The 20,238-nt window shown below is 32.6% G+C and overlaps 2 protein-coding genes across 2 annotated transcripts; both read left to right on the top strand.

Moving 5' to 3' along the window:
• Positions 1–7,204: 7,204 nt before the first annotated feature.
• On the top strand, positions 7,205–11,913 carry LOC131660062 (uncharacterized). Its single transcript, XM_058929193.1, has 5 exons — positions 7,205–7,443; positions 9,521–9,742; positions 9,874–10,637; positions 10,766–11,046; positions 11,137–11,913. Exons 1-5 carry the CDS (start codon positions 7,205–7,207, stop codon positions 11,911–11,913), a joined length of 2,283 nt encoding a protein of 760 aa, XP_058785176.1.
• Positions 11,914–12,996: 1,083 nt separating this feature from the next.
• LOC131620675 (large ribosomal subunit protein P2z-like) lies at positions 12,997–14,684 on the top strand. Its single transcript, XM_058891817.1, has 3 exons — positions 12,997–13,155; positions 13,480–13,703; positions 14,482–14,684. The coding sequence occupies exons 1-3, from the start codon at positions 13,068–13,070 to the stop codon at positions 14,506–14,508; spliced, it is 339 nt and encodes a 112-aa protein (XP_058747800.1). The 5' UTR covers positions 12,997–13,067; the 3' UTR covers positions 14,509–14,684.
• The last annotated feature ends 5,554 nt before the right edge of the window (positions 14,685–20,238 follow it).

Genomic DNA, 20,238 nt, shown 5'->3' with positions numbered 1-20,238 from the left:
TAAGATTTATGTTGCACTTAAATTTTTATAACTACTACAATGATAATGATAATTAAGAGTTGAATGTAAAAGAAATTAGGTACCAAATTGTAAATGCTTAAGATAAATGGAAATTAAAAAAGACTTAAGGACTGATAAAGGAAAAAGGTGGAAATCTAACTCAAATATCTAACTTTTAAATATCTAAACAAATAAGGTTTAATCTAAATGGTCCTTGTGTATTTTTTTCTTTTGGTATGAATATGAGTGTATTCATATATTAGTGAAATTTTCTAGAACTTATATTATATTTTTACATTTAATTGGCTTGTGATTCACATGCTAAAACATATTATGGTACTTATAACCCCTTAGGACTACCCAATTTTGATTTAGTTGTATATCATTTGCGAGTTCCTTCGAGTCTAAGACACTTCTTTGCTTTAAACTGAAAAAATACTATAAATTCTAAATTGCTTGTAATTGTCTTATCTCCTTTGAATTAGGTAGTCATAAGAAATAGTATCATATGTATGACACAATTTTAAGTTTGGAGTTGCTCTATAATAGAAATGTTTTCAGTTTAGGGTGGTGGTCTTAAAGAGCAAGTATCATAAATGAGGCTGAAAAATGTTGTAGCGGACTAAAAATTTAAAGGTAACTAAAAAAATAATAAAGTCGTAATCAAAATTTATTAAAATAGAAAAATTATTAATAAAATAATTTAAAACTAGATTATAAGTTTGGGAGTTGATTAAACGTGTTGAAGAACATCCTCGACATCCATTTAAATTACAATTACTTTTAATTAATTGTACATAATATTATTAACTTCTAAAATATTTGTCCTCCTTATTATTAAACACAAAATTAAAATTTATGTTTTAAATAAAATTATAATTTTTTATTAATTTTTAAATAAAAATATCTTTGAAATAAAAGTTGTTGTTATTATTATTATTATTATTATTATTATTATTATTATTATTATTATGTTTATGTTTGACAATAGTTAAATCTCTCTCCTATTTAAATTCTAGGGGGAGCTTTCAACATATAAGGTGGGTTGACATTGAAAAATATCTCATATTTCCCTAGAACTTCAAATAAAAGTTTTTTCCTGCCTTTCCGAGGTCCATGGACTCTTTTTAAATTGGTGGCATAATATCTTTCTTTTGAGGAATGTTTCTGACACCTCTTGGCACCCCACATGAGAGGTGCTTTTATAATAATAACCTTTGAGATTTTTAAAATTTTAAAAAAATAATATGTTTTTCGAATTTTCAAAAAAATTATGAATTTTTACCTGAGTTTTGGAGATATTCATGAGTTTTTATCGGGTTTTTGAGAGTTTTATGAGTTTTTATCAAATTTTTGGAGGATCACATGAGTTTTTATTAAATTTTTCAAAATTTACCAGATTTGAACTATCGAATTTTTAAATACATTATCGGATTTTTCAAAATTCTATAAATATTTAGAGGAATTTTTAAAATACACTATTGAATTTTTCAAAACTCTAGAAATTTTTCTACCGAGTTTTTCAAAAACATATGAGTTTATATAAGATTTTCATAAAGCTTATGAGTTTTTACCGGATTTTTTAAGAAATATATGAGTTTTTATTGGATTTTTCAGGAAACCTACAAGTTTTTATCGAATTTTTCAAATTTACTATCGAATATTTCAAAAATTACAAGTTTTTATTGAATTTTTTAAAAATTTTGATAGTGTTAATTTAATTTTTTTTATCTATAAAAAATGGACTATCGATTTATTACAAAACATACCGAATTTATCAATTAATTCAGAATGTTTAATTTATTTTTCTAAAATCTAATAAAAATGCATACTAGACTTTTTAAAATACACTATAAATTTTTTTAATTCATTTTGAATTTTTTCTTCGCTCTGTTTTAATTAAATTTTGACCGAGTATTATTACCATTATAAAAAATTATAGGGCTGTCAAATTTAATTTGAGAGGTGGCAGAAAACTTTCTTATTTTTTTTTATATTAAAATTTGAAGCGATCAAATTGTTGAATAGTCCTTTGCTAAGACTTTTTATTGTGTACTTTTGTCATTTTGAAGTGTTGGAACAATAAGAATATAAACAGTTAAATTTGCAAATCAAGCATCATGCTTTGAGAACGTATTACTAACTATGAACAGGTTAACTATAGGGGTAGTAAAACTGTCTGCGATTTTGCCTATTTTAGACCTTTATTATCTAGTGTGGCCGTCTCGTTCTGTTTTTATGCGGGCTTTTGTGGACACTTAAATTAATATAAATTTTGTGCTTATGAAAATAAAACATAACCTCAAATCAAGTTTAGGCACCGAAATCAAAGATATGTTTTTATGCGGCTTTTGCATTTTTAGGCTTTTGCGGAGCAGAGCAATGTTTTAGGCCCTGGCACCCTCAACTAGGACCGCCCCGCACCGTTTTCTTGCGGATTTTTGCGAGACATGCCTAATTCGACCTAATCCGGACACGTATGTCAGTTTGCCACTTGTAAATAAGCATATGGCTAATATGTTTAAACATGTTCATTAGTTATCTCCTAGGTTCTTAAATCAAGCATGTTTACTTCCACCATAACAATGTTGGAACAAAGCCAAGGTCCAATCCATAACAATGTTGAAACCATAGCAATTCATATTCAATGAGCATCATTAATAACCAATAGATTAAGCTGCAAAACATTGAAACAACATTACCGTAAATTATTTTTATAAAATTTAAATTATGTAAATTCTACCACCATTTGTCTTTCATATCTTTAATGAAAATATTTTATGTGCAGGTTAGTTATTTTAATAAAAATTATTTGTACTTTTATTTGTTTATTTTACAATTTTCCTTTTCTTTTTTATTTTGTTTTATATTTTTTTTATAGACTTGGACCTTCCATAAGATAGTGATTATTTTTGGTAGTGTTATCTTCACTTTGTTTTAGTATTTCCACTTGTTGAAAAAAGAATTACAAGTGAGAGTTGTCCGGAGAAATTCCACATTGATTAAAAATATGAAGACTTCAGTATTTATAAGTGTGCAAATTCACTTATCTATTATCTTAAAAGTTTGGATGAAATATGTGACTCGTCTCTCACAAATATATGTTGCTCAAAAGAAATGTTTTCAAAAGTAAAAATGTTGATAGTTTGACCCTCCAAATAGTTCCAACACAATTGCCACAAATCATTATTAATGAAGTATAAGTCTACTAGCATTTATATATATATATATATATATATATATATATATATATATATATATATATATATATATATATATATATATATATATATATATATAAATTAATTGTAATAAAAAACTCAAACATACCAAAAATCAACTTTAAATTTTCAAAATCATTTTAGAAGCATACTCCTGATTTTCTACCAGTAATGGCTTCGCGATTTGAGCTATACGTACCATGGAATCTTCTTATTGTTTCCTAGCCTTGGAGTTCTTTGATTTGGTAGGTGCCATTGATGAGATGTTGGGAGATTAAAAGAAATTTTTTTGCTAGAATTGGGGTTTTTTTAGGGTAAGAATGCGTAGGGAATATGAGATTGGAAAGCTTATAGTATGAAATTTTTTAAAAATGATGAAGAAGAGGCTATTTATAAGCGAGGGAAATGACTTTCCCGTTTTCTAATTTTAAATAAGGAAAAAGTTAGTGGGGCATGTGTATGCCTCCAAGAGGTGAATCATGGAGGTTACCTATTCATTTACTACCATTACTGTTAAGAAATAGGGTTAATGATGTTGGCTGCAGAAGGTGCATGCCCTGATGAGACGTTGAAAAGAATGGTCATAATGATCATGACATCATCGCAGTTATTGAACAGTTACATCGAAGACTGTAAAAAAATATATCCATTTCACCGTATGATCGAAAAAGACATTTTTTGTGAGGCAATTTGTTAGTTGCAAATTTGACGCTCTCCAAAAAAGGAAAATATTCAGGAGACAAAGGATTGAACGTTATGAAGGAATATTGACTTCGACGAAAGAAGGTATACTTTGACAAAGTCATGTGATGAGGAGTTAGTCATCCTGATGGGTTAATTGTGTTATCTAGGACTTAATTGTGTTATCTAGGACTTAGAAATATCTTTAAGTTATCCAAATGTAGAATTCGACAAGATAAATTTTGAAATAGGCCAATGGCGGGATTTTTGGCCTTATTTGTCCCTTGAAAAGGACACGTGGAAGCTTGCAAGAGGCGAAGAGCATGTGTAAAACCATTCTAAGCCTCGCGGCAATTAAAGAAATATTTCAGAGTACATGAAAATAAGAGTGCCATAATTTCAATATTTAATAAAATATCATACGTCTATGTCATGCATTCACTGAGGAAATTCAACACAATTCATAACTACTCATGTTAACACAGCGAAAAATCAGTTATACAAAATATTTCAACATCTTTAGAAACTATATCCCACCAAAACTCAAATAAAATAAATAGAGTCATAAACATAAACTCAAAACAACGCGTTCCCCAGTGTTACAATATCAGAGCATGACACCTGACGCTAACCTAAACGCACTGACTCATGAGCTAATCCTCACCAAGTCGTAACGTAACGCCGCTATCCTCAATCTGAAAATGACAACATGTAAGGGTGAGTCTCATCGAATTAACAAATATTATTGCTTCATAAATAATAACACATCATAGTTATATTAATCACCCAATTGTTTTATATTCAGACAATTCAACAAATACACAACCAACACATCATCAATTCATAACACTGAAACGCGTTCACTCATGTTATGAAAATCATGCATATGAATGAACTGACACTATACATGTGGTACCAAACATCATCAATGGGAATAACCCACCGACCGATCCAACATCTTCAAGATACGGCCCTGCCAGCACAAATTCCACATAATGGGAATTATGCCCTTCGATGAATCCACAACATCATTCGAATTCAGCCCTCAAACGTATGATTATGGATGAATGCAAACATATATAACATACTTATAACATCGTCGATCTGATGAACATCATCGTCTCATCTCTTACCATCATCATCATTATCAAGCATGTATATGTATCAGCATCATTCATCACAAATCAATCATCATCACCATCTTTACAGAACATATATGTATTTACACCAATCATCATCATAATCAATAATAAGAATATACATGTATTCACATCATTCAACACATCTCATATTGTCACATCTCATCATATATGTCAATAATATATCATCCATCAAACAAACAAAATATTCACATCATACTCATATCATCACATGAAATATCTCATAAGCTCCATCACACAATCAAATAAATCATCATACGAATCATGTTTAAAACATAGCATGTATTATCACATCTCATCACATATATGTACAATACATCATTCATCAAGCAATAAAATCATGATTCAAAATTAATTGAAAGTTACACCTCATTTAATCATTTAAACACATAGGTTATCTCATAAGGTTCATCATACTCAAAACGGCACTAAAAACAGACATACGGTTTGAAAGTTATGACCTTCGGAAAATTGTAAAAAAAAAATTGAATATTGTGAGTCGACTCACAACTTTTGCAGGTCGACGCATAGAAATTCCTGTCCCCCTCGGGTTTTCTCAGGTTGACCCATGAGTCGACTCATGCTGTCTTTTGGGAACCTATAGGTGGACGCATGAGTTTCATAGGTCGACGCATGATGCGTTTATGCAGAATTTTCCTGCGATTTTTGACATCTTTCCTCTCCCAATCTCAATCTAATCGCACCACAACAGTTCCCACACCAAAATATCATCAATTAACATAACATACTACAATTATAACACATTTTAGAGGTCATTTAACACCAAAACCATTCATCAATTCATCAATTTCATCAATTCAACAAAAACAACCTACATCTCCCAAAACCCCAAAACCTAAACATACAATTCAATTGACCTAAATAATATTCTTAATCAGTATTATCATCTAAAATACGATAAGAGATGCTAATCGGAGAGTCCCCCCTTACCTTAGCCAAATTTCTTGAAAGCCCTCTTCCTCTTTCCATGCTCTTTCACGTTCTCTGCTTTCTCCTATTTTGCTTCTCTTCTCCTCTTCTATTTTTCCCAATTTCCTTCTTTTTCCTTATTTCCTCGTTTTTATAAAAAGTATAACCTTGGTAAAAGACCTACACTTAGCACCCTCTCTTTACTAACACCATACTTGGCCCAATAGCTCTATTTCTCAATTTAATCCAATAAAATGCCAAATAACCCAAATAATTAATTTAAATTCTAATTAAATTAATAAATGGAAAATATGGGGCGTTACAGCATGCAGACGAGAAACATGTCATCTTCGGAGTAGAAGACCATTGTAGTCTAATTAGTGTATATATATATATAGGGATCTTAGTAAATAGGTTATCTGTTTGTTCAACTTTGTACAAATATTCAAATACACTTCAAGTATCTAGTGTATCAAGAAAAGAGTCACTCTAAGAATGTACGTTTTGAAACACCATTATTTTCAGTTATAAATTAGTTATTTACATTGAAAGTCTTTTACAGTCTTTATATTTCTTGTCGAAAACCCTTTACTTTTCTTATTTAAACTTTATCCTTTTCATCCTTTACTTTCAAGCACAAACCTTTACAGTAATTTTTTCCTTTTTCTTTTAAGAATAACTTTACATTTAGGCCTAGAAAACCTAAATTCATTGAAAACTGAACACATATATCTTTAGGATCAATCTAGTTGATCCTGCGAGTAACTAAAATATCTTAATTCGGAAGACCAGTGCTTGTTTACTAAAATCAAGGGTAAACACAATCCAAATTAGTGCTTAAGAGGGATAAACTGAAATGCAACACCTCTTGAAACTTCTAGATTATAACAATTACGTTTCTAGGCATCAGAGATGTGAGGATGGAGTAACAGTAAGAGATATATATTGGACTCATCCTGATTTCATTAAATTGCTCAATATGTTTTCCATTATGCTTATAATTGATTCAACGTATAAGACCAATAAATACAACTTCCATTGTTGGAAATTGTTGGTGTTACATCGACTGAGAAGACGTATTTGGTTAGTTTTACATTTCTAGAATGTGAAAAAGAGGACAATTTTGCATGGGCTTTAGAGGTTTGTCGATCAATGTTGAAGGACTAAGAAGATATGTCGAAAGTCATTATTACCAACCGAGATACCACATTAATGAATTCGGTTGCAACTATATTTCCCAGTTCTTATGCATTACTTTATAGGTATCACATTACTAAGAATGTGAGAAGTCGGGTTAAACCCGCGGTAGGGACAGAGCATATAGCAGGTAAAGATGGAAAATTGGTCAAGGCGGGCGTTATTGTGGAGAAAATTATGGATGCATGGAATGTTATAATAAATGCATCTACAAAAGAGTTATATGCTGATGTTGTTATATATTTCAGGACGATGTGCGTGAAATATCCTGATTTACTGAAATATTTTGAAAGCACAATTTTGGACCAGGTAAAGGAGAAGATTGTTTGCGCTTGGACCGATCAAGTTATGCACATAGGAAATACAACAATAAACCAAGTTGAGTCTACTCATGATTGTTTGAAGAATTGGTTGAGGAAATAGCAAGGGTGATTTGTGTGCGGATTGGGAATCTGTGAACCAAATGATACTAAACCAGTATAATGAGATACAAACATCATTTAGTTGTAGTATCACAGTGTTGGAACACAGGTTCAAAGACAACACCTTATATTCTCAATCGGTCAGCAACATATCTCGATTAGCTCTGAATTATATTTTCCCGAATTCAAAAAAGCTTCTAATGTAGGTTCTGATAGCTCAAAGTGTGGTTTCTTACTTGTGGAAACATATGGTCTCCCATGTGATTGTGTCATATCTAAGAAGGTGAAAATTGATTGCACGATACGAATGAACGGGGTCTGCAGTCATTGGAAGAGGCTCAGTTTTAAAGATGACAGTGTTATGAAAGACGGTAAATCGAATATCTCCATCCTAACTGAATGAGAAGCGATACAAGAAAGATATTTGAAAGCCGATGACTACACAAAACTCCAGATCAAAGAGCAATTGAGGAAGATTGCATTCCTGAAGACCACAAAATTGAAACCACCCTCTCAACCGGTAAAAACAAAAGAAGCACCTAAGAAGGTCAAACCTACACCAAGGGACAATTCAACAACGAGGAGTCCATCATATTTTGAACATGTTGACAAACTTTTTCCCGATTCACCGACCCCGAAAATCTCAAAAAAGTGTTTTCAAAAGAGATCGCATTAGCAAACCACCTCTTACACCGCCTCCACCAAAAGTCCCATTCATTGAGGCGATGCCATTATTTTTGCACAATTACATTGAACGGATCGTCAACGTCAAAGGTGACAGTAACTATGGTTTAGCTGTTTCTGCTTTGCTCAATAAAAGAGAAGAGGATCACACACTTGTCCGCCATAGAGTGGAGGAGCAATAAAGAATTATACACACGAGTGTTCGAGAATAAAGAGAAAGTTGAAGAAATTAATCACGCTCTTGTACCTTGCATTAGTGGATTTGCACCAGAGGATAAATGGATGCGCTTCCCTGAGATAGCAAGTGCGTATGAGAGAGTGTGTATTGATCTTATAAGATACAGTTTTTCAGAAACTTTTGTCCTATTACGCATTGCTCCACCATTAAATCCCAATGATTGTATCATCTATGGTAAATGAGTTTCAAATCCATGACAATTTTGTTCAAGTGTATTTGAAACCGAGATACCTTATACCACTAACATCACTGGAGTGGACAAATTATTATACAATCAAATCTGAGAATTGGTCAGACCAGTTTATTGAAAGGATGCAAAAGTACACCAAATTGAACAACATTGAAATAGAAAAATAAGGAAAAGTCAAAGGGGGTACCACCTGTAGATTTGGCCGACAACAATTATTTCGGATCATTTAAGTAAATATTTATCATTTTATTGTATATAACATTTTATTAATGTATTATGCTGTGGAATATAAGCATTTTGTAGTTTGTTCAAAAATACCAGCATTCAATACAATTACATGCAGGGGCGGATGTAGAGGGGTACAGGGTATTCCCTGGAATACCCTTCATTTTTTATTTCTTTTACCAATTTACCCTCCCCTTTAACCCTTTTTGTTACATTAGGATTAGGTTTAATAAAAACAACAACAAACTCACTTCCTAGCAGCCGCAGCTCTCTCTCTCTCTCTCTCTCTCTCTCTCTCTCACAGTAAGTTTCCATTTTTTTTTCAAATTTTCAATTTAGCTTATGTAAATAACAACTTCCATAGTTCTACTCTTGATTATTGATTCTCTATTATGTAAATAACAAGCTTTTTAAGTTTCTCTATTATGTTAATAATAACTTCCATTCTTGATTCTTTTTATCTACCATGGGAATTTTATTGAATCCAAAGTCCAAACTTTGTAACTTCTAATTATAATTGTGATTTAAAATTTTATATTGTAAAATTAATTGGATTTTGATTGTGATTGTAGAATGTTGCTCAAATACTTTACACCCGAACCGAGATTTCCAGAGCCAAAGAAGCTTGCTCCTTCAAATGGGCATCCCGAAGAACCTTCTTCAGTTCCCTCTTCAAATGGCGTACAACCAGAACCTCATTCTTCATATAAGGTGTTTAAAAAGGGGCTTATTTGGAGACGGATCCTGGAAAAAGAAGTCAAATTCTTGAGTATCATCCAAATGATCAAGATGAGGTAAGAAGAGTTTACCTTGTGAATGGGCCATGTAAAACTAAATTAACTAAATATGAATCCACAAATATTGGGGGAAGGGAACGTTCTTTTCAATATAGTTGGCATGAACAGTATGACTGGTTGAAATATAGTGTAGAAAAAGATGTTGTTTTTTGTTTGCCTTGTTATGTGTGTTACAATGGTACTAGTAATTCTGCATTTGTGGTGACTGGTTTTAAAGGTTGGAATCTAAAGCATAAGTTGGATAAACATGTTGGTGAGAAAACGAATAGTCATAATAAAAAGTGTGTGAAAGCGTGTGAGGATCTTATGAAGAAAAAGCATAGTATTGAGTTTTCGTATGCAAAATATAGTTCAAAAGAAGTAGATTATCTTTTTCGTTTAAAAGCATCACTTGAGGCTGTCAAATATCTTGTTAGAGGCGGATTGGCATTTAGGGCACATAATGAGGGTAAAAATTCTATTTGTAAGGGTCATTTCCTAGAATCTGTAGAAGCCTTAGGAAGAAATAGTGAGAAAATAGCTGCAGCAATAACAAGTGGTGGGGGAAATTGTAAGATGACTTCTCCTATTATTCAAAAAGAACTTGCAAATGCATGTGCGGTTGAAACTATTAAGAAGATAGTTGGAGAAATTGGAGATGGTTTCTTTTGTGTTCTTGTTGATGAATTTGGTGATTGCTCTGGTAAAGAACAAATGGCTGTTGTAGTGCGGTTTGTTGATGTTAGAGGGTTTGTTGTAGAAAGATTTATCGGCATTGTTCATGTTGAGGATACAAGTGCGATATCGCTTAAAGGGGCTCTTGAATGTTTGTTGTCGGGGTTTGGTTTGTGCATATCTAAAATTCGAGGTCAAGGGTATGATGGAGCAAATAATATGCATGGTCAATTTGGAGGTTTGAAGACTTTGATTCAAAAGCAAAATCCGTTAGCCTATTATGTCCATTGTTTTGCTCATCAACTTCAATTGGCTCTTGTTTCAATGGCGAGAAAGCATGAAGATGTTGATTGTTTTTTTGTGAAGTGTCTCGTATTGTCACTTTCTTATGGTCATCTAACAAAAGACAAGCTCTACTTCGAAATAAACAAGTTGCTCATTTTGCAAATCTAATTGAAAAAGAATTGGTGGAAACTGGTACTGGTTTAAATCAAGAGTTGTCCATTGCAAGAGCGGGTGATACACGTTGGGGATCTCACTTTCGAACTCTTAATAGGTTGGTTGATTTGTTTACTCCTATTATTGAAGTGTTCGAAGATTTGAAAAGTGATAGTCATTCTAAGGGTGAACCAAAAAGTTTGTTACTTGTTATGCAAACTTTTATTTTTGTGTTTATGTTGCACTTAATGGTTGAGATTTTATCTTTGAAAAATAATTTATCACAATCATTGTAAAAGGGGGATCAAGATATTGTGCATGCCATGGAACTTGTCCAAATATGCAAGAAAAAGTTGCAAGAATTTAGAGATGATGGATGGGAAACACTTTATGAGCAAGTTGTGGCTTTTTGTGGTAATGTTGAAATTGATGTGCCTGACATGGAGTCTCGGTATGTGAAAGATAAGAAATCCAAACGAATTGCTCCTTTTGTTATAAATTTTCATTATTTCAAGAATGATTGCTTCTTACATGTCATAGACGTGGTATTGAAAGAGTTGAATGATTGGTTTACACCTGAAAATATTGAGTTTATCAATTGTGTTGCTTGCTTGAGTCCTTGTTATTCATTTGAATCATTTGACGTTAAATCACTTGTGAGATTGGCAAGATTGTACCCAAATGACTTTGAGGATCTTACTGATAAGGAATTGTCTAATGAATTAGAGACTTATATAGAGAGTGTCAAGATGGACGATCACTTTCCCAATTTGACTGGCATCTCGAAACTTTGTAGGACTTTTGTTCGAACAAAGAAGCATAAGACATTTAGGTTTGTGTACACACTTGTCAAACTAGCTTTGTCCTTACCGGTGGCCACTGCAAGTGTTAAGCGAGTATTCTCGGGGATGAAATATGTTAAGAATGAGTTGAGAAGTAGAATGGCTAATCCATGGCTAAATGATTGCTTAGTGACATTTGTGGAGAAAGAGATGTTTAATACAATCGATGATATGGATATCATCAAACGTTTCCAAGGAATGAACAAGAGAAGAATGCATTTACGATTAAACTAAAATGTTTTCTATTTTTGAGTTTTAATTGAAATACTAATACATTTTTATTAAGTAATATTATCATATTTTATGTCATTAATTTTTTTCGTACTTTTTTGTATATTTTATTTTCATTATGGGAATCCCCTGAATTTTGATCCTGGCTCCGCCCCTGATTACATGCCTCTATTTCTGTTTTGTTTATGTTTTTTTAATACAAAGGAAGTTTTCGGAGATGCTTCTCTAGAATAAAAAAGGGTGGTTCTAGAGTTACATCTTCGATACATGCCTCTATCAATATATATGGTTTGCGTGGTTCATAATATGATCCCACCACTATAAATAAGCTCACTTGTCATATTATTTTATATCAAAACACAAAAAACTATAAGGAACATCAAATGGCATGTTGGAAATGTTTACTTTATCAAAAATACACCATCCAGAGAATTTAATATCAACGAGTACACCCTTTTAAAGATTTGCAATACATATTGCAGAACCTTCTACTATATGGCGACAATCGTAAAATTGTGAAGATTGAGTACCGCTCTCCATCCATTGACAACGAATGCAAGCTTGAGTTCATCAACCATGAGCTGAAGACAGACGCTGATTTACGGGCTATGTGGAATACTTTTACCCGTTTAAAATCAAAAGTTCTGATCGAACTTATATTTTGAGATCGATAGATGATATTATTGAGATGTTGCAACATGCACTTGGATGTTGAAGTGTAATGTTTGATCTATGTTAAAATCTCTTACGTGTTGCTTATTTTATGATATCAGTGATATTTTGATTTTGTGAAGTAAATGTATTTCAATTATGTTTTTCTGCATTCTATAAGACATTATTCCAAAAACATACTGTCGATTAGATACCAAAAATGTATCTTTAAAAAAGTTTGTGATTTATTACATCTTGGTGCATCTCGGAGATGTATTTCAGAAATCTAATGACATTTAGGTATTTTTGCGCGGTGCGCTAGAAAAAACATAGGGTGTTAAGATATATGTTATCCATATTTCTAAGCCCAAAACTTGGCCCGTCAAAAGTATCAAACAAGTATAACAAAGCCCTAAAACCCGTCTACACAAAACCCTTGAAATCTCTAACATAACTCCCTCTGTGTGTCATTTTGCATCTGATTTGAAGACGCCGTCGGCATAAAGATGAAGGTGATAGCCGCATACTTGCTCGCCGTTCTCGGAGGCAACAACACCCCCTCCGCCAAAACCATCAAGGACATCCTTGGCTCCGGTACATCCCGCCGTCAATAGTTTATACATTTTTTTAAGAAATTTTTATTGAATGTCTGTCGCTAATTAGTGTTAGGTATACAGATATGCTTACAATAATCATGTTTGTCTCAACTGATTTTTAATCACTTTTGGGTTTCGGTAAATGGGTTTGTTTAGGGTTTCATCCAGCAAAACACATACTTCGATTAGGGTTTCTTGATTTTTTTTACACGTGAAGGGGAAAATTGTTATCAATTAAGTGGATTTGTATTAGGTATTTGATGGGTTTGAACTTCTTGATTGGAAGAATAGCTGACAGGAATTTTGAATTTTTTATGTGCAGTTGGAGCAGAAGCAGAAGATGGTAACATTGAATTGTTTTTGTCTGAAATCAAGGGCAAAGATATTGCTGAGGTGATTGCTTCTGGTAGGGAAAAGTTGGCATCAGTACCTGCTGGTGGTGGTGGCGGTGTTGCTGCTGCTGCACCAGCTAGTGGTGGCGGTGCTGCTCCTGCAGCTGAGGCAAAGAAAGAGGAGAAGGTGGAGGAGAAAGAGGAGTCTGATGATGTAAGTTTTTGTTTTGGATCTATATTGCTTCTTTTATTGTTTAGTCATTCTAATGAGGCTATTTTAATTTGAATTACATTTTTTGCTTTGGAGAATTGTTCTTACTTTCTGGTTATGTGGGCTTTGATTAATCCTCCGTAATTAGCAGCTGTAGCGGATCCTATGTGTTACGCATAACCCTGCTGCGTTGCATTTTTTAGTAGCAGCAATTGCCACTTAATAGTGGCTCTGCTACTATGATGTACTTGTATAAATGAACTTTTTCTTTATGAGAGATGAAAATGAACTTCGGTTATTAGCTATTGATACATATTTAATTTTGCTTATTTTTCTATTTTTGAGCTCATTATGTTGTAATGTGTATTGTACCATAGTATATAGTTCTTGTATTGTTTCGCTACCCTTCGATGTAGCAGCAGTACTATGAACTGCCTGCAATAACCTATAGTGTTTTTGGGGCCAGATTCCATTAGCTGCAATTGGCTACATAGAATCAATCATAAAACGTTTGTTTAATCCACTTTGTTAATTGCGTTTTTATCACTTTGGAGTAGTTATGTATATTTTCTTTCTTACCTTAGAGGTTTGTGTGAGTTACAAATATGTTTTTTTTTTAATAAGCAATTTGCACCTAACTTGAGACCTTGAGAGCACATTCTCAAGACCCAAGCCTTCACCACTAGGCCACGCACATGCAACCTAGTTACAAATATGTATTGATTTTGGGAATCTGATATATTTCTGTTGTTAATCCTTCAACTTTTTTCTTGTGTTGCAGGATATGGGATTCAGCCTTTTTGATTAGATATGTGGTTGCTGAGTTTAATGGAGTTTTGTTCTTAAGTGTAATGTGGTGTTATTTATTTCAGTGATCAAAGACTAAGTCGGACAAATTTAGCTTAATATTATAGTTTCTTTATGTTTTGATGGAGTTATTATATTTTCGTCATTACAATGCAGCTTATTTCTTGTTTTACATTTTCACAAGGCAGTCGATTCTTTTTTTTAATTTTATTTTGAAGTTGAATACATTTATCTTATTTAAATTTTTCGTCCAAAATCATTTTTCAAGTAATATGATAGTATACCAGTTGTGATTTGTCAACATGAGTATTTTATGTACTGGTGTTGATACTGCATTAGCATTATGCCTTCCCAACCGGAATTGGATCATCTCCTGTTCTGCCATTTCTTCAGTTTACAATCCAATTTTTAAAATTCATAAAGATAAATTAATTTAAAAACAAGAAGAGAGAGAATAATATGAAAGAAGCATTTGGTGGGAACACTAATGTTACATCATCTGACGCATTCCTACTTCATTTTCGTTTTTAACTTTCTAACTACACATTCACTATTCAAAAAAAAAAAAAAGACACTTCACAAAGAAAATTTGCATATACTTATCAAATAGCTTATCATTCCATCAACAAAGTTTCCAAAAACTTATTGTGCGGACAAGGTTAGTTTTTATAAATTTTGTTTTTTATTTTAGTTAATATTATGAATATAATATACCAACTTCTAAAACTAACATTGTCATGAATAAATTATAAATATTATAAAACATTTTTTTACACTAAAATTATATGCTTATAGACTAATGGTTAATTAGTCATTCAAGTTGTATTTTTTTTAAAATTTTTTTTGTAGACTATAAACAATTTGCATAATTTTTGTGTGTAGAAAATGGAAGAAGATTGGGAAATAAAGTTAGAAATGATTTTTTTTATAGTATTAAAGATAGTTGAAAGTTTTGGGTTAATTATGGCAGAAAGATTGAATTTGGGGAGAGGAAACAATATTCTATCAAGAACAAGAATGGTATAAATACTTCTTAAAAGTTTGTATGTTGTAAAGAAGATAAACGAGATTATAATACGATTAATCCAAAGGCGAAGACTAGAACAAATTGTCAAGCAAGATTAAGAATTAAGAATATGGATGTAAATTTATGGTCATTGATTTTGTGGCAGAACATAATCACAATTTACATTTAAAAGAAACAACTCATATGTTGCGATTTCATCGAAAAGTCTCTCAAATTTAATGTCAACAAATTGATCTAGTCAATGACACGGGATTACAACAAAGAAAGTCATTTTCCTGGATGAGTCAAGAAGTGGAAGGTAGAACTAATTTGAGATTTATTCGTCTTGATCAAAAGAACTATCTTTAGAAAAAAGGCAAAGGAGTATGGTACATAGAGAAGCCGGTTATCTATTGCAATATTTTCAAAGAAAGTCCAATTTTTTATCAAGCATATCAAATGGACCTCAAAGAACAAATCACCAATGTGTTTTGGGCAGATGCAATGATGCGAATGGATTATGAATATTTTGGTGATGTGATTTCTCTTGATTCAACATATTGCACAAATAGTTCACAAAGACCACTTGTAGTGTTCTCAGGGTTTAACCACCATCGAAAAATAGTGATTTTTGGAGCTGCATTATTATATGATGAAACAATTGAGTCATACTAGTGGCTCTTCAAGACCTTTTTAGAGGCTCATAAGTAGAAAATGCCATAAACAGTTTTTACTGATCAAGATTATGCAATGGAAAGAGCAATAATTGAGGTTATGTCTGGAGCTTATCATGGCTTATGTATTTGGCACTTGATGCAAAATTGATAAAAGATGGATCTCATTTTCTTAGTGACTTTAAGAAGTGCATGTATGAATATAAAAATGAAGATTAATTTGAAGAAAAATTGATGAAAGATGGATCTCATTTTCTTAGTGACTTTAAGAAGTGCATGTATGAATATAGAAATGAAGATCAATTTGAAGAAGGTTGGAGAAATCTCCTTGTAAAATATGGTGTCACATTAAACACTTAGTTGCAAAGAGTGTACACTATGAAAAGAGAAGTGGGTATCATGTTACTTGAAATTTTTACATTAGGGATGAGAAGCACTCAACTTAGTGAAAGTGTGAAAGCGAGTATTATTGGCTTTATGAATGTGAACTTGGATATAATCAAAAATTTGAAGCGTTTAAAGGATATTGTGGAAGAAAGACGATATAGTGAATTAAAGTGTGAATATGAAGCTCAACAAAAGATTCCAAGACTACGGAACTCATATTAAAAAATCTTGCAACAAGTGTATGAGATTTATACTCCTAGTATTTTTGATCAATTCCAACACGACTATGAGTTGTTTGAAACATGTTATGTGAAAAACATTGATATTGAACCATCCTTAACTGATTGTGTTATTACCATGGAGAGTAATTTGAGCGACTAGTAAGTATCATTTGATTTGAATAAGAATTCAATTTGTTGCTCTTGTTGTAAGTTTGAGAGTTTTGACATACTTAGTTGTCATTGTTTAAGACTGTTTATTCACATGAATGTCAAATAAGTTCAAGAACATTATATCTTAAAAAGGTGGACAAAGTTAGCTAGAAGTGAGACTTCACGTAATATTGATATTAGCTATGTGGTGGAAGAAGTTGATTTATCCTCGGCTCAACACTACAAGGAGATTTGTCCTCACGCCACTGAAGCATGTAGAAGTCCAGAAGCATTCAATTTTCTTTGCAAAATAACTAATGAATTGGATAAACACATACTTGAGTTTCAAACAATCCAATAAATAGTTCTCAAGTGAATGAGTTTATTGGTGGAGTTAAAGAGTCTACTAGCAACCATGATGATTTGGCACAAGCAAAGAGATTCAAAAAGAGAGAAGTCAAAAAGAGTTCAAAACGTCAAAAATGATGGGTAAAGTGCCAACCGTAACACCCCATATTTTCTAATTTTAATTTAATCGGAAATTAAATTATTATTTAGAATTATTTAGTATTTTCGTTGAACTAATTGGAGAGATTATGGAATATTGGTCTTTGGACCAAGTGGGGTATTTAGTAATGAGGGGGTGTTAAGTTGTTGAGCCCATTACTAAATTATGTTATGTTTTCATAAAACAAGGAAATAAGAGGAAATTGAGAAATAGAGGAGGAAAACCTAAGAGGGAGAGAAGAAGAACTCATGGACAAAACCCATTTTCGTATTCATGGTGCAACCCTCACAAAATGAGTCATAACTTTCTGCTCGTAGATCCAAATCAGGTAATTCTTGAAGATTCGGATTCTACACAAAATTTCCTTAGATTTGATATATTAATTCGTGTCAGGGAAGTTCTTGATGAGGGAGATAAACGAGTTTGAAGATTGGAGATTCTTGCTGAATTTGAGGAAAGAGGGCTTACGGGTTTGATGGAGAAGAAGGGGAAAAGTCTAGATTCTTGGCTAAGGTAAGGGGAGACTCTTCCGATTAACATCTATTATTGGGTTATGGATAATAGGACTGATATAGGTATATTATTTCATGTCAATTGAGTCGTATGATAGAGTTTGGGTTTTCGGATGTTTGTTGATAATCATCTGTTTTGATGAATCCCATGAATTTGGTGTTGTATGATGTTTGATGATGCATAATATATGTTAAAGTGTGCAAAGATTCTGTTTTAGATTCAAAATCGCAGACTGTAAATGGTGGGAAACGAATAGAAGACGAACTGGTACGAGTTGCAGGTTTTTGGTGAAGCTTCTGGCATTTTGCGTATGATATGCGTATGGTACGCGTATGAGGGACTTCCCAGGGGCCGTACGCGTATGGTACGCTGCCCTGTCCCGTCAAAAACACGTCCTTCTGCCTGTACTCGTATGGTGCGCGTTTGAGATGGTGGTGATACGCGTATGGCACTGTGATACGCGTATGGCGCGTTTTTGTGTGGAAATTAACTTCTGTTGATACGCGTATGGTACGCGTATGACCAGGCGGGTGTGCAGAATTTTCTGTTCTGTGACATTTTTTGAAAGTTTAACGATGTGTAACTTTTGAACCGTTGGCCTGTTTTGAGTGCCGTTTTGAGTATGATGAACCTTATGAAATAACCTGTGTGTTTAAATGATGAAATGAAGTGTAACCTTCAATTATTTTAGAATCATGATTTTATTGCTTGATGAATGATGTATTGTGCTTATATGTGATAATACATGTTATGTTTGAAGCAATAATCATCTGATGATTTACTGGTTGTATGATGATGACGATTGGATGGTATTTGAATGATGCTAATATATATGTAAACATGCTTGATGATGATGGTGGTAAGAGATGAGACGATGATGTTCATCGGATCGACGATGTTATAAGTATGTTGTATATATTTGCATTCATTCATAATCATATGTTGAGGGCTGAATCCAGATGATGTTGTGGATTCAGTGAAGGGCATAATTCCCATCGTGTGGAATTTGTGCTGGCAGGGCCGTATCTTGATGATGTTGGATCGGTCGGTGGGTTATTCCCATTGATGATGTTGGTACCACATGCATAGTGTCAGTTCACTCATATGCATGATTTTATAAAATGATTGGATGTTTTCTAGTGTTATGAATATTGAAGATCTGTTGGTTGTTGTGATGATGAAACTTGTCTGAATATCTGTATATGATACAATTGGGTGAATAATGTGACTATGATGTGTTATTGTTTATGACTCTATAACATTTGTTAATTTGAATGAGACTCACCCTTACTGTTGACATTTTCAGATTGAGGAGTAGCGGCCTGATTTTGGTGAGGATAGCTGATAGGCTAGTTCATTAGTTCGAGTCGGTGTCATGCTCTAATATTGTAACATTGGGGGAACGCTAATATAGAGCTTTGATTATAACTCTATTTATTTGTTTTGAATTTATTTTGTGGGATTTTGCATAGATGATGTTATGCTTATCCTTGAAGAATGTTCCGCTGTGTAGAAACATGATTATGATAATGTGATGATTTGTTCCTAAGTGTAGCATGACAAATGACTTATGATAAATTGGTTTAAATTGAATTGTGGCACCCTTGTTTTTATGTTTTACTCTGAATTTTTATATAAATGTCGCGGGATTTAGAAAGGTGTTACACCAACCTCCCAAAAGAAAGGAAAATATTGGCTCTAAAGTTTCACAAATTCAGATATTATTTAATTATTTAATTTAACTATTATCTTTTGTCAATTAAATAAATTAATAATTTTTATTCTTTTTTGTCATGCATCATAATAAGGGGCATGATTCACAACTTGTTAGAAAAGAAAAAGACAATGGCATGGGTGATTCACAACTTGCTAGAAAAGAAAAAGACGATGGCATAGGTGATTCATAAACCCAAGTTCAATATGGGGGTGTCATATACAAATGCATCTATTTGTGTCGATAATTCTTATAACATACCATCCATGGTAAGTAAATCTCAATTTGAATACCTAAACAATACCAAAAAGTATTTAGTAATTGAGAGATTTTATGTTTTGTGCAGAAAAATAATAACACAAGGTAGGGTTGGAGACATTGCAGCAAGAGGTGGTTCGCCCATCCATTTATCATTCTAGAAGTCAATTTATGTAACTTTCCATATTTTTATGAAATTATTCCTAGTTAAAGGATAAAGGATCGGGAAGTGAATTTCCATAAAATTTTATATATATTTTTTTAAATTTAATTAAAATTACAAATTTTTATGGAAATGTT

This window comes from Vicia villosa, linkage group LG1 (assembly GCF_029867415.1).
Source record: "Vicia villosa cultivar HV-30 ecotype Madison, WI linkage group LG1, Vvil1.0, whole genome shotgun sequence".
Taxonomy (NCBI): Eukaryota; Viridiplantae; Streptophyta; class Magnoliopsida; order Fabales; family Fabaceae; genus Vicia; species Vicia villosa.
Note: the sequence above shows the minus strand (reverse complement) of the source record. Positions and strands in the feature narration are given on the sequence as shown.